The sequence below is a fragment of the Chlamydotis macqueenii genome, chromosome 1 (genome assembly GCF_036417535.1).
Source record: "Chlamydotis macqueenii isolate bChlMac1 chromosome 1, bChlMac1.mat, whole genome shotgun sequence".
In the NCBI taxonomy this organism is placed as follows: Eukaryota; Metazoa; Chordata; class Aves; order Otidiformes; family Otididae; genus Chlamydotis; species Chlamydotis macqueenii.
In genome coordinates this window covers 101,686,643-101,700,962 of record NC_141556.1, presented here as the reverse complement: position 1 = coordinate 101,700,962, position 14,320 = coordinate 101,686,643, and the positions used below count along the sequence as shown (strand labels likewise).

Here is a 14,320-nt window from a genome sequence, read left to right as displayed (position 1 = left end):
AACATATTGTGTCAGGATGGTGACTCTACATTGGTGAGAGTCACTTCTGCTGCAGCATGTTTGAATTTAGATAGCCATTCTGATTCTGAAATGCTAGCATGTGGTTAAATAGCTACCCTCTTCTTCCTTGATGGCAGCTTCCTTTGCAGCAGGAGAAGTGACCCTCACCAAAACACTCATCATACTGATACTCTGTCTGACACTGATCCACAACTTTCTCCTAGTTAAAAGCCTCTTATCACTCACATTTCACAAATGCAAAGGCTGAACAAAATAAGTGACCTACTGCCTTCTGTACAGTAGGGAAGGGCGTCCAGCCCTAAATGCTCTTGGGCAGAAACGCTGAGGGAGCATGTCCCCATGCCCAAAATGCCATGGGTACAGTAAAACATGCTACAGCAAAAACTGCTGCCAGAGGGCAAGCAGTGCCCTACAGAGGGCAGAAAGAACAGTTTATGAAGAGAGAGCTGCTTGCAAGGCATCACATCTCTAAGGGGAAAATGGCCACTGCCTCTGCTCCCCTGAAATCATCTTTTCTCCCCTGCAAGTAAAGGTTTGCAGCAGTAATGAGAGGGACCCAGGCCACGACCTTGGCCTTCCATTGCCTGCTGACCTAATTAGACACCCACAAACTGACACAGTGCTGATGGCACTAGAAAAGTTGGACCATGTGGCGCAAATGTCTTTGTCAAAGCCAGGATTAAAATGCGGTTTGTCCATGTTTCTTCTGTTCATACCACTCTGTCAGTGACAATCATTCCTCCCTTTCCCAGCCCTGCTCCCAGTAGGAGGACTGAATGCTGTGCCTGGCACTGTAAATTACCATTTTGGCTTCCTCCGCTGGAGTCACTTGGGGCTAAGGGAGGGGGGTGCGACTTATCCATCAGCACAGCAGGAGACGGGACACCAGCTACAGGAACACTGGGGATGTAGTATGGGCCTGGCATGGAGGAAACTGCAGGAGGGTACCCAGCTTTTGCTGCCTTGCCTGCTACATACACTGAAAAAGAAAAAAGAACAGCAGTCAGCATCACACCAGACTCCCACAGACCCACACAGCACGTCGCTGAAACTCGCACATCACCAACACTGGTGACCACCCATCAAATGAAATGGACAAGGACCAATCATAAATTTCATGGACAAATGAAATGACAAGGACCAATCTGAATTTCTCTAAGCCTCAAAGGGCACTGAGCGGAGTTTAAAAAATTCACATGGCAGGTCAGATGAGCACTGCAAGATGCCCAGCAACTGAAAGACATTCAGAGTGTTATAGCTGGCATTACCGCTGCCATCATTTAGTGGCAGTCCAGCTTTAAAAATGACTGATGACTCAAGCAGCAGGGATGAGGCTCATGAAACTTGACAGATCTGCCTGAGCCTGATCAGGAACCTTGCTGGGTTGCAAGAACTTTGCACTGTTGTAGAGGGCAGCTGCTTTGCATTGCTGGGAAGAAATCTCCCAGAAAGCTCTTACCTCTGACCTGCAACATTCACTGACATGAAAACAACTTTCAAAGGGGAGCATGACACTTTGTAGAAGCAGGCACAGCTGCCAAAGCAGGGAGGGCTTGGGAAATTACATTTGTAATTAACTTTGAGCGCTCAACCATTGACCAATATGTCAGACGCTTCACTCCCTAAAAACTTGTTCTTTAGTTAAGCAAAGTACTCAGGGCAAAGGAAGCAATATCAGCAGATTCTCCTGCTGTTCTGCCAGGGAGCAGAAGCAGCGCTGGAGATTTGCACCAGGCTTCGACAGGGTCACTCACATGCCCGGGGACAGCAGCAGGACTCAGGACAGCAGGGGCAGCGGACGTAACAGCAGCAGCTGTGTGGGCAGCACTGGCACCAGCAGATCCCCACCAGCAGGAAGAACAGGAACGCCCCCAGGATCACCAGGCCCACAAAAACCCACTCTGGAAAACAAGGGAAGAAAGGGAGATACTTACAGGATTGCACCTCACTGTGGAAGGAAACATCAACATCATCATCCCAGGGGAGAGCATAGGGGCAAAACAGATAGGTGAATAGAAATGGGACTCCCTGCTGGTCTAGGACTATGTCACCCTCTGTGTCAGTGTAGAAATGGCACAAGACAGTGAGAAATGGAGCTACAGAAATGCGGTTCCTTCCTGCAACATCTCTGGCTGACTGAAAGGCGAGCAGCACATAGGCAGGAACTCTGGTTCCCCACCACAAAACCCTTCGCCTCATGGCAGACCTGTATGAATGCCGCAGGACGTGCTTCGTTAGCATTTGGATCTCATCAAAGACTCATTCTTCCCAGCCATGTTCATGCCCTGCTTGTGTGTTTGTTCCCTACCCACATTCCGGTTTTAATGGGACAAATGATGGTAAAAAGAATGCTATAAATAGCCCAGTAAATGAGCCAGGCCTGCCCCTTCGCAACTAGGCCCACGCATGCAATTATTCTTTTGAATATGCCGAACGAACATCCTATTCAGGCGTTGCAGCCAGCCAGGAAACCTAACAACCACATTTTTTTTCCCCACTGAAGCCTCAGATGATGTCTGCTGGGCCTCGAAAGGGAACGGCTGAAAAACACCTTACAAGGGAGAGCACAGAAGAGCTGGTCCACAAAAAAAAAGGATGGGGTTTGAACGGGAAAAAGAGTGAAAAAAGGTTTCTCAGACTTCACTGCTGGGAGATCTGCAGCGGCAGCAGCCGTGGTGGGAGCAGCTGTCCAGCCTGTACCAGGGAAGTACTCAGCTCACCACCTGGCCACCCTGTGCTTTGCAGGGGACTGCGCGCACAGGGCTGCACCTACCACCACGTGGCAATTCCCTGGACTAAGGGAATGGTCACTGAACACATCCAGACCAAGAAATTTCAAGACTTTGAATGGATAGAAGGATTGGAATTTGTTTTATGTCGGAGAGATGGACCAATCTATCTAGAAGTCAAACTGCTGCTGAGGAAAAACCTGTGGAGAAAGATTCCAGGTGTACAGAGGTGGTTAGTGAACCACCTTGGAAAGATGGTAAGAAAGCAAAGAAAGAAGTGATGGGGCTGCTTTGCAGTGGGGTAGGGTTTAGCCTTACCCCAGAGGAAAAAAAGCAGCAGATCACTGGTTGCGAACAGAAGTCCAGCGTTTGCTAAGGGGCCTCCTGGTACGTTATTATTTAAGATGAAGAAGTATTGATATAAGGATTGCAATGTGAGTACAAAATCACACTGGAAAAATAGTGCATCTCTCACCTGTGTTCCTCAGCTGAAAAGTCAAGGAAAAATGTTGAGTTTAGAACAATCAAAATAGAAGTTTTTTATAGTTCTTAATAAAATGCAAAAATCAGAAGTGTCATTTTTTATTCATCCACAGCACTCTGTCTGAACAGAAGAAAAATTCTTTGCTTTGCTGGAGTTTTCCTTAACTCCTCTACAAACAATTCCCTTTTTTAAATGTCATTTTTAATCTAGAACTTAGAATTGCCTTTAAAAAAAAGTCAGTGAAAGATCTGGCATTTACAAATCAAAACACTTCATTTCAGAAGTGTCGAGTGAAATGTTTTATATTTTTGATTATTTTATTTCTTTTTTGGCTGAAACAGATCAATTTCATTTAAATTTGCAGATAATTTTGGTCCTTGTGGAATAATTTTATTTGGTGAAGCTACTATATGCTGAGAAAAATTCAGCTAGTGAATAAGGAAATGGCTGGAGGGAAGCATTCATGAATGGAAACATAAGAGCTGAGAGGACATTACTGATACAGTTTCTCAAATGCTGGTTCTAGGAAGCATCTTATTTAACATTTTCATGAATGACCTTTACACAGAAAATAAGAAAGTGTTAGTGTATCTTGAGGCTAAGAGGTAGAGAAGCACTGTTACTAAATATGAAGACTGGGATATGTTATAGAAAAGGCCAGTTGTCTTTGGTCCTACAACAAGAAACATGAAATACAGCAATATACTGAATTTAAAGGTAAGCAACAATACTTTCAAGGTCACACGTTCAAGGATTAAGAACAATTTCTGTTCTGAACAGGACTTCATTAGTTGAAAACAACTGAAAACAAAGAGAAAATGATCCAGCATACTATTCTATCATAGGACAACTGTAACCACTTACTCAATACAGCTACAAAAAAGGCAAATGTAATCCTATGCCCAATAGAGGAGGAATTTCCAGTAGTGTTAGGGAAATATTAATGCCATCATACAAGACCTCCATGTAACTTCATCTGAAGTTACTGATGTTATACACCTCTGGTCATCTTTGTACAAGAAAACACAAATTCCAGTTGGAGCGGATGCAAAGCAGAGATTTGAGGGGATAAAGGGACTCAACAGCCTGCCTTACAGCACGAGAGCTGAAGCTTGCTGCGTTAGTCCATTAAAAAGAAGGCCGAGAGCAGATGTGGCTGCTGCCTGTAAATATGCTAGGAGGATGAATGCTAGGAGGAAAAGTAGGCATTATAGTTAAAGGTCTTACATAAGTGGGCATAAACAGGCTATGATTAAGGTAGATGGAAGCTAAAAGGTGCACATAAAAGAAAGTGATCCAATGGGAGAGAGAGGCCAAACCCAGACCACTCTTAAGCTTGCAAAGCTTATGGAAAGGACAAATTACATGGCGCTTGGGATAGCAAGAAAGATAGCAAGCCAGACCATCCTTTCTAGTCCTGTACTTCCTCATCTATGCCAACCTGCGCAGGGCAACAGCTCTGTGGCTTTTTCTTTTGTCATGTTTTCATCTTATTCTCTATGACCATCATTGATACAGAGAAGGAAGTTAAACAGTATCGCATGACAGAAGTGGTCAGCCACAGCAATGCAATGAAGCTCCATTGTCAGATCTCCAGACCTATTAGTGAACAGTTCACAACCACTCCATAAAGGAAAAAGGCCTGGTACAGGAAAAAACCAAACAGCAAGTCCATTTTAAGCGTATCTGTGTTTTTTTCTGAAAATGTTCTAGGAGTATAAAAGGAGGTCAGGTTAATATGTACACTGCACATAGCAAGATACTCACTGAGCACCAGGAGTGCATGTTTGACATCAGTGTCCCAGTCACAGGGACCTATGAATCAGGAAGGATTTTACTTCACAAGAATTTAGACCCTTTGCTTCCCTGATGAGGTTAAGAAGTCAGCAAAAGAGCATGCCGCTCCCCCATTATGCAGAAACACTTTTACCTGCGATTCCCTAAACTTCCTCCAGTACAACTGTTATCTTCTGTCACAGCCCTTCCAGATACAACGGTGTAACCCTGAGATTCAAATTACCACAAAGCTGAAATGCCATGCGTCCTTGCTGTCTAGAAACTACTGTTTTGTGCTTGCAGAAGCATCTGCTATTGTTTATTCAGGTAACAGGCAATGCTAACAGCTGAAATGTGGTTTGCAGCTGCCTTTTGCACTTTCTAGTTGCTTATATCCATGCAGTGAGGGTACCAGAAAGCTACCTGGCCAGCACTTAAGAATTTTACACCCATTCAATAAAACTGTAAATAGTGGGGGGGAAAAAAAAGTGTGAGGCAACAGAGAATCAACTTATGTCTATGATCAGTCCCTCTCCTGCCATGCTTAACTTACAGGAAGCTCTGGGTTACACTGGAGGTGGGGGAGTGTCTGCCTTCTCTCCTTTTGCATCCTTAGGACAGACTTGAAAATAGCTTCACACATTTATGTGGAGTTGCATTTTTGCACAAACGTGTGAAAGAAACACTCCTTGCGCACTGTCAGGGGATGATCAGATGACTCAAGGGCTAAATGTTCTCACAGCTTTTCCCTTTCAAGGACAATCTGTTGCACAGCCTCTTGTTTCCTCTGCAAGGAGTGCCAGAACTGGTGGCTCTAATTAGTTTGGCTAGTGAGAGATTTATCATGGGCAGAGACCTTTCAAGTCTGGTCCAACCACCTGGTGTTACCTAGATATGCCCTGGCCATGCAGCACAAGAGGGGCTGTGCTACTGATGGGTTGCTAACCAGTGCTCTATTTCTAGCACCTCCTGTGCTACCATCTGTGGTGATGGCTATAACGGTACTCGCAGGATAGGGTCTGGGGAGCAGAAGTTACTACCGCACAAGAGCAGCTGACATAAAGCCATACAGGCACACGAGGCTGCCGAGGTCTTGCAGGCTAGAGCTGCGTTACCCTTGTGCTAGCAGGGGGAGTGCAGAGAGCTTGATACAAAACCTCCCCTGAGCAGTGTTGGCATTTCTGCTCTCATGCTGATTCTGGCATGACATCAACCATCTCTGCACATTGGCTCCCAGCACGGCCATTCCTTCCCCAAGTCCCAGCATCAGCTCTCTCAGATCTCAACCCAACATGCAACATCTCAACCCTTTCCCACCAAGCAAGAGGCTTTTCCCTTTTTATCCCCAGACAAAACATATGTAAGAGTGAAACATACACCACACAAAGATGCTGTAGAAGGATAAACAGACAAGATGACAGAGGACTGGGTGATCGAGGGGTGAAATGACTGAATACCTGGCATAATCTCCACAGCAAAACTGGGCAAGAGATCAGCAAGCAGCCCTGTCCTGCCTAGAAAAGACAGGAGGAGAACAAGGAGAGAGGTTACTGCAAGAAAAACATACTCCCCAGCCCCTGCCTTAGCCTCCAGTCCCCTTCCTCATCAGCCCACTTGCACTCTGTTAAGTGAACTCCTATCAACCATAGATGTCATCCCGTTTGATGCCTGGTGTCTGCGTCTGCACTTCTGCCATTTCTGTGTCCTTGCATTTTATCTTTTTCAGCAGAGCCGAGGGGGAAAGAATCTGGAACAGAGCTTCTCTGATCCAGGCACAAAATGACAATAAGAGGGAGGTCCCCTTAGCATGGTTACATGGTAAATCTTTCTGGAGTTACACTCTACACATGCAAAAAGCTCCTGGAAATGCACGACAGCCCTCAAACAAAAGGATTTAGTTTACTTCAAAAATGTACTGATGTAGGTTGGAGGGATGTGAAACATCTTTAACCCAAGGCCCTTGACAAGTCAGCCACATGCATCCAACACCCATGGGTGGTGCTCTCCATGTGGGGCTCTGCAACTGCAAAGACAGCTCCAGGAAAGGAGTCTTGAAGCAAGTATGTGTGACTTATTTCAAGATACACAAGCAACTTGGTGAGATTGTGTTATAAAAGGCCAACTCTCAAGCACAGCAAACCAACCAAGGAAGGACTTATGTAGAAACTTGTGGAATCACTTTGCAAAAGGAAAAAAGAAAAAAAAATAAAAAGGAATACAAACAAAATCTAAGCCCAAAGGCAGTTTGATGTCTATTTGCTTTGGCATTGAATGTCTGAGATATTTCTAATACATAGGAAACATCCCGCATGCTGTTCAGCTATAATTTACACACACCTGTGCATTGGCAGAACAGCCCTATGTGCAGCTGCGCTGCGTGCTCTTTTATATAGCACCAGGATCATGCTAGGTTTTTTAAAAGACATGCGTAAAGTAGGAGAGCTGCACTCTGAAGAGAGATATATAGTGTAGATATAACTGGAGCAGCTAAGGGTAAGCCAGTGCAGAAGTGGTAGAAAGCTACCTTTAACCTCCCCACATGCCCTTCAGGTCCTGCACTAAGCAGCACTCAGACACAATAATGAACTGGATCCCAAGTCCCTTGGCCTCTAGTCTGTCCTTGAAGCATGTTACAATAAAAGTCCCACTGTCTCTTTTTTCTCAGAGCTTCCGCAGAGGTTCTGTAGAGATCAAAAATCCACAAGGATGCCTGCTAGAGCCATAACAAACATAGTGTGAATGCAGGCAGTGCGTTACAACCAGTTGCAACTCATCAAAGCTGTGTAGTACTCACAGTAATGCCATCATGATGAGGTGCTCCTAAAGCCTTAGTAAAAGATACAATGCTGATTCTTCAGGTAATTTCATAGAATCATAGAATGGTTAGGGTTGGAAGGGACCTTCAAAGGTCATCTAGTCCAACCCCCCTGCAAGGAGCAGGGACATCCCTGACTAGGTCAGGTTGCTCAGAGCCTCATCCAGCCTAGCCTTGAACGTTTCCAGAGATGGGGCCTCCACCACCTTTCTGGGCAACCTGTTCCAGTGTTCTATAACCCGCATCGTAAAAAAATTTTTCCTAATTTCTAATCTAAATCTACCCCCTTCTATTTTAAAACCATTACCTCTCGTCCTATCGCAACAGGCCCTACTAAACAGCCTTTCCCCATCTTTCTTGTAGGCCCCCTTGAGGTACTGGAAGACCGCTATCAGGTCTCCCCGGAGCCTCCTCTTCTCCAGGCTGAACAGCCCCAACTCTCTCAGCCTGTCCTCATAAGAGAGGTGCTCCAGCCCTTTTATCATCTTTGTGGCCCTCCTCTGGACCTTCTCCAACTGGTCCATGTTCTTCTTGTGTTGGGGGCTCCAGAACTGGACACAGTACTCCAGGTGGGGTCTCACCAGGGCAGAGTAGAGGGGGAGAATCACCTCCCTCGACCTGCTGGCCACGCTTCTCTTGATGCAGCCCAGGATACGGTTGGCCTTCTGGGCCGCAAGGGCGCATTGCCTGCTCATGTTAAGCTTCTCATCCACCAGCACTCCCAAGTCCTTCTCCTCAGGGCTGCTCTCAATCCATTCCCTGCCCAGCCTGTATTTGTGCCTGGGATTGCCATGACCCAGGTGCAGGACCTTGCACTTGGCCTGGTTGAACTTCATGAGGTTGGCACGGGCCCTCCTCTCCAGCCTGTCAAGGTCCCTCTGGATGGCATCCCTCCCTTCCAGCGTGTCGACGGCACCACACAACTTGGTGTCGTCGGCGAACTTGCTGAGGGTGCACTCTATCCCACTGTCCATGTCGCCGACAAAGATGTTGAACAGGGCCGGGCCCAGCACGGACCCCTGAGGGACGCCACTCGTGACCGGTCTCCACATGGACATTGAGCCGTTGACCACCACTCTCTGAGTGCGGCCATCCAGCCAACTCCTTATCCACCGAGTGGTCCGTCCATCAAACCCATGTCTCTCTAGTTTAGAGAGAAGGATGTCGTGCAGGACAGTGTCAAAAGCTTTGCACAAGTCCAGGTAGATGATGTCAGTTGCTCGTCCCTTGTCCACCGATGCCGTCACCCCGTCATAGAAGGCCACCAAATTGGTCAGGCACGATCTGCCCTTGGTGAAGCCATGTTGGCTGTCACCAACCACCTCCTTGCTCTCCATGTGCCTTAGCATGGTTTCCAGGAGAATCTGCTCCATGACCTTGCCAGGCACAGAGGTGAGGCTGACCAGCCTGTAGTTACCTGGGTCTTCCTTATTCCCCTTTTTAAAAATGGGGGTTATGTTCCCCCTCTTCCAGTCATCGGGGACCTCACCAGACCGCCACGACTTCTCAAATATGATGGCCAGTGGCTTGGCAACTTCATCCGCCAGTTCCCTCAGGACCCGAGGATGGATCTCATCAGGACCCATGGACTTGTGCACCTTCAGGTTCCTCAGATGATCCCGAACCTGCTCTTCGAGTACAATGGGCAGTTCTTCATCCTTGCAGTCCCTGCTTGCACCTTCTACAGCTTGGGCGGTGGGACAGGAACTCTTGTCGGTGAAGACTGAGGCAAAAAAGTCATTGAGAACCTCAGCCTTCTCCCTGTCCTGGGTATCCAGGACACCAGTTCCCTTCTGGAGGGGGCCTACATTTACCCTGGACTTTCTTTTGTCCCCTTTTTACTACTTTGAAGGAGGACTCTTGCCATCAGTCTATTGCAACATTTTAATCTACATACAGAGAGTTTCATTACATTCTTTGCATTCATTTTCTGGAAGGATTAAGCGTCCAAACTGCTGACAAGTAGCTTGTTAGGGGAAAGAGCTCATGTATGCTTTCTGCTCACAAGATAGAGGCATGTATACAACATATATGTGGCGTAAGTCTTGAATGCCGCAAATGGGCTCCAAACACACGCAACAAATGTATGCCTTGTGTCACAGTATGCTAGATCTACATTAGGTTCCACGTGTATATTAAATATATTCCTTATTTTACCAGCACACACACAAAAAATATGCCATTCTTGCATAGGCCTGTGTGTGTGCGTGTGTGTATATGAATAACGTCCACCTGAATCACACGCACGTAGAACATATGGGCAGACACAGACATGCAGCTTGCCTCCTGTGTGTTATTATCTCCACACCAGCTCACATGCAGCTCTAGTCCGAGAGCAGACACCAAAGGACAAATAGCTGTAGGTATACAGCTAATTTAGGGCTGGGATTTGTGATACCACAGGTAAGGGCGTGACACCTATAAAGAACTGAAGCTCCATCTCATGAGTCCAAACAGACGTTTGCTTTATTTCCAATGTACCCAAAGAGCCTCGATCCCTGCTAGTGATGGCTCTTACGATGCCTCCTGATCCCAAGGAGGAACCACATGTTCAAGGGTGAAGAAGCATCCCTCAAAAATAACAGCACTTGAGAACTTGGTAACTTGTTACAAAGACAACCAAAGCAGTTCCTCTGTGCTATCTGCAAGCAGTCAAGTATTTCCCTGCTTGTGCAGCCTCACTTGGCTCTGCTGAGATTCTGCTGGGGGAATTTGTTCCCTCTGCTCTGTCTGCGGGGCTCCCATAGCCCTGGGGGCCCTACAGCCACCGGCGGGGGATGCCCAAACCCCGGAAGGACCGGAGGCAGCAGCGCCCCCCACCACGGCTCAGCCCGAACTCTGCCGCCATAAGTAGCCCAGCCGACAGCCAGCAAGCACAAAGCCGTGCCGCCGGCAGCTTTCAATGCACCCCGGCTCTTCCCCCCTCCTCGTCCTAGGCCAAATTAATTCACCGATAACCCTTCCCCCCTCGGCGGGCGAAGCCAACAGGCCGAGGCTGCCCCGCGGTTGCCACGGCAACGGGAGGCTCCCCCCCGGCAGTGCCCTCATTGAAGGCGACCTTCCTCCCGCCGCTGCCTGCAACAAGTGGAGCAGAAGCGCCCAGCCCGTCCGCCTGCCTGCCAGCGGGCACAGGGACAGGGGCGGCGGGGAGGGACGCCGCTGACTCTCGCTTGCCTTGCCCGGGCCCGCACGGTGCCCGAAGCCCAGGCAGAGAGGGCAGGGTGAACAGGGCCTCCCCTTGCTGAAATGCCAGCCAGGAGGAGGTCGCGGCGATCGTGGCCACCAACCTCCTGGCTCTCTGTGCCCAGCCTGCTCCTTCTGTAGGCGTTAAGCTCACCTCACTTCTCTCGTTGTTTTTTTTTCTTTTTAAGGAAACTTGAAGGCAGAGGGCTCAGGCTAAAAAAACACAGGTGGGGAGAGAACAGTTTTGTAAAACGTCTTGCCAAGAGCCCATGCTGCTGCACCACCTCTGCACGACAGCTCTGCCCGCCTGAGAAGGAGGACTGCGTGTCCTCTGTGCAAGCTCTCACCACCCAGCCCCAGCAGACACCCCCGGGGGAAAATGGGAATGCACAACGGCCCCATTTACCAGGGTTGTCCCATGTGGCTGTGCTGGAGCTAGGAGCTTCGTCCTCGTTCCAGCATGGATCTGGGACACGTTCTTGTCTCTATTCCCGCCAGACTGCTGAGGGCTGCCCACAGCCTCTCACTGGGCACCCTGCATGCCCCAGGACCCAGCCAGCCCCAAAATGCAGGGGAGCCCCATGAGCCTCTGGTCTGCACCAGCAGAGCACAGTGGGAGAGGATGGGGAGGAGGAGGAATGGGAGAGGAAAAAGCAGAGGGGGTGCAGAGCAGCTCCAGAAGGCACAGAGATACAGAGGCAAGCGAGGACAGGAGTTGGTAGACAGGAGGAGGGCGAGTGACTGAGCGGGAGAGCAAATAGCAGCGGATCAGGGAGGACCTGGAGTCAACCAGACAATTAGCAGAGAGTCTGCAGAGAAGAGAGACAAAAATAATTAGAGTAAGTGGTGCTGCTGAAAAGAAATGATGACATGATTAAAGTAGGCGCAGGTGCAGTCGGGAACATGGCAATTGGGTAAAACCAGGAACATGGTAAATACTGGCAATTGCATAAATGTGATAAATATTGGGTAATTAGGGGAATAACTCTTGATTGGTTTCCCTGTTGAGGGCTGCCTCTGCAGCCCTACCTGAAGCAGCAGAACCATGGGAGGCAGCAGCTACAGAGGGAACTATTTCTTCCTCAGCAGCAGAAAAATTTGCCAAGCTGTGCCACGGTGAGAGACCCCTGGCACAGGACACTGCCCCAAGGAGAAGCTGGAAAGGACAGGAGAGGAAGTGTGGCCCTTGTAAACCAGATACTCTTCCAAGGAAGCTGCTCTGAGATTTATTGGGAGAGTATGGCTCTGCAATGAGTTCCTCCATGCTTCCTCTGCTTGGAGTAAACTTTATCCTTTCTTCCTGTCCTTCTCTTCAATTGGAGGGAGAAACAGCAGCAGCCCTTCTTGGAGATCAAAGTTTTAGCAGGCAACAAAGACCTCCAAGGAGGCTGTTGCCATGGCTACCTTAGTAACGGAGGTCCTTTAATCACGCCAGTCTCCTTTGTGAGCAGTGTGCTGCTGTCGCTGGCAAATAAGGAGGAAGAGAGGGGTAAAAAACCTTGGCAACAAGTAGCACTTCTATATGGCGTGAAATAAATAACTAGGAGTAGGCTGGGCTAGGACAAGGGGGATTGGACCCAGTTACAAAGACAGCAGCACAGCGGTCCGGGGCAGGGCAGCAGCGCCTAGCGAGGAGAGGAAGAGCACTTTGGGGGTGGGAGGACACCAGCAGCCTTCCTGGCATCAACGCCTTTCCTGGATTTTTAAGTGGAGGACTCCCGTGCCCATCACTTCCTTTGCCTGCTGGCACTACCCGCCTTCGGTCAGGAAGGCACAGCCCAAGGTCGGAGAGCCCTCACAGTGAAGCTGCTCGCAGACACCTCCCCGGCTGAGATCTGGCTCTCTCATCCCCAACACATGGCCAACAGCACCGACATCTCTGCCAACCGCTGTGACCAAGTACTGGCTCGGATGCTACTGGCAGCTGTTCAGCGAAACAGAGCAAAATCCTAAAACCATTGTCTTTTAAGGGAAAATTTTGCCAAGAACTTTTCTGTCTCCGAAATGACATCAACTTTTATAATACAGCCTCTCCTGGCACACAAGACACTCCAAACCTGGCTATATTTATACCAGCTATTGAGTCACTTTGCTGAGTAAGAACTGTCTTATTAGCGTTGCATGCCATACACACACGTCCCAGTAGAGATTTATCCTCTCTGAAAGCCAACACGTCTCCATTAGTACATTAATTACTGTGCAATGTGCTGTGTGTATATGTATCATCTACATTCTTTCCTACCTATGGGTGCTAGACTTGATAAATTTGGGGTTCAGCCTGTATCAATATTGGCTGGTAACAAACTACCAAAGATGTTTGTTTACCAACGTTAAGTGCTAGCTGACTCCAGAAATTAACAAAAACCTCAAGTGCTAGTTGTTGTTATTTAAAGCATACCAATGGTAGAAGATGAAGCTTCTAAAAGATTAATTATAAAATAATATTTCATTAATAAAAATGTAGTATTAGCTGCCGAATTGAATTAAAAAAAAAAAAAAGCAGGCAATGGCTGTCTAGCAAAACACATGGATAACGAACCAAAGTATTAAACCAACAACTAGGATTAGTGGATCACTTCCTTTTCTCTTCCAGGAACTTGACACGTCCTTGGGAATGAAGCCACTGTTTTGTGAAGCATGTCTAACCTATGCAATATCTCATAATGCAAACATTGCCGAGCTGGCACAGACCTACTCAACTCAGGATAGACAGCTGTGCCTAGCTGTACCTACAGCCATGGCCATTGCTCTGTAGCTGTACCAGCTTTGGAAAGGGGGAGTATAGCTGCTTTCACAGGGCCTTGCACCCGATTCATATTCTAGCTCTTGGAAAGGCTTCCTGGGTTATATGCAATCCCACGCAATTAAGCTAGACTGCTTCCTGATGTGAGCTGGGACAGTACTGCCCTGTACTTCTGATTCAAAGATTACTCCAGGCACCCTGTGTCCACTCAACTCGTACGCTTGCAGTTCCCTTCAACAAAGGCTGCAATGAATGACTTTGCTGAAGCCCAATGACATTCTTATATAAAAAGCTGTGCACAGGGGCTACAAACAACAATTTGATTAATAGCACTGTCTGTGTTTCAAGAAGCAGGACACTCAGCTGCTAGCTACTAAGATAGAAACATAGACTTCCTTATATTTAGTATTCAGCTTTTTTGATTCAATCACACTAGTTCCAAAAAATAAAAACGTATAAAGTTGCATATGGATTCACTAGCCCAGCTGTAATGTCAGCAGAGTTCTACATTTCTAGTGAAACAAAAGAATGCAGATAGCATCACTTGATTCCTGTTGAGAAATTGCTAA

At 47.7% G+C, this 14,320-nt stretch overlaps 1 protein-coding gene across 5 annotated transcripts in view; it reads right to left on the bottom strand.

The window, feature by feature from the left end:
• ILDR2 (immunoglobulin like domain containing receptor 2) overlaps nt 1-14,320 on the bottom strand; it is a 44,637-nt gene that overhangs the window by 16,192 nt on the left and 14,125 nt on the right. For 3 of the 5 annotated variants that reach the window (XM_086763423.1, XM_086763397.1, XM_086763388.1), the window contains exons 4-6: nt 6,468-6,524; nt 1,776-1,922; nt 824-1,000 (exon numbers count right to left, since the gene is read on the bottom strand). In XM_086763423.1, coding sequence (XP_086619549.1) covers nt 824-1,000; nt 1,776-1,922; nt 6,468-6,524 — 381 coding nt within the window. The remainder of the gene's footprint in view (nt 1-823; nt 1,001-1,775; nt 1,923-6,467; nt 6,525-14,320) is intronic. The other 2 variants (XM_086763413.1, XM_086763406.1) reach the window with 1 other exon arrangement.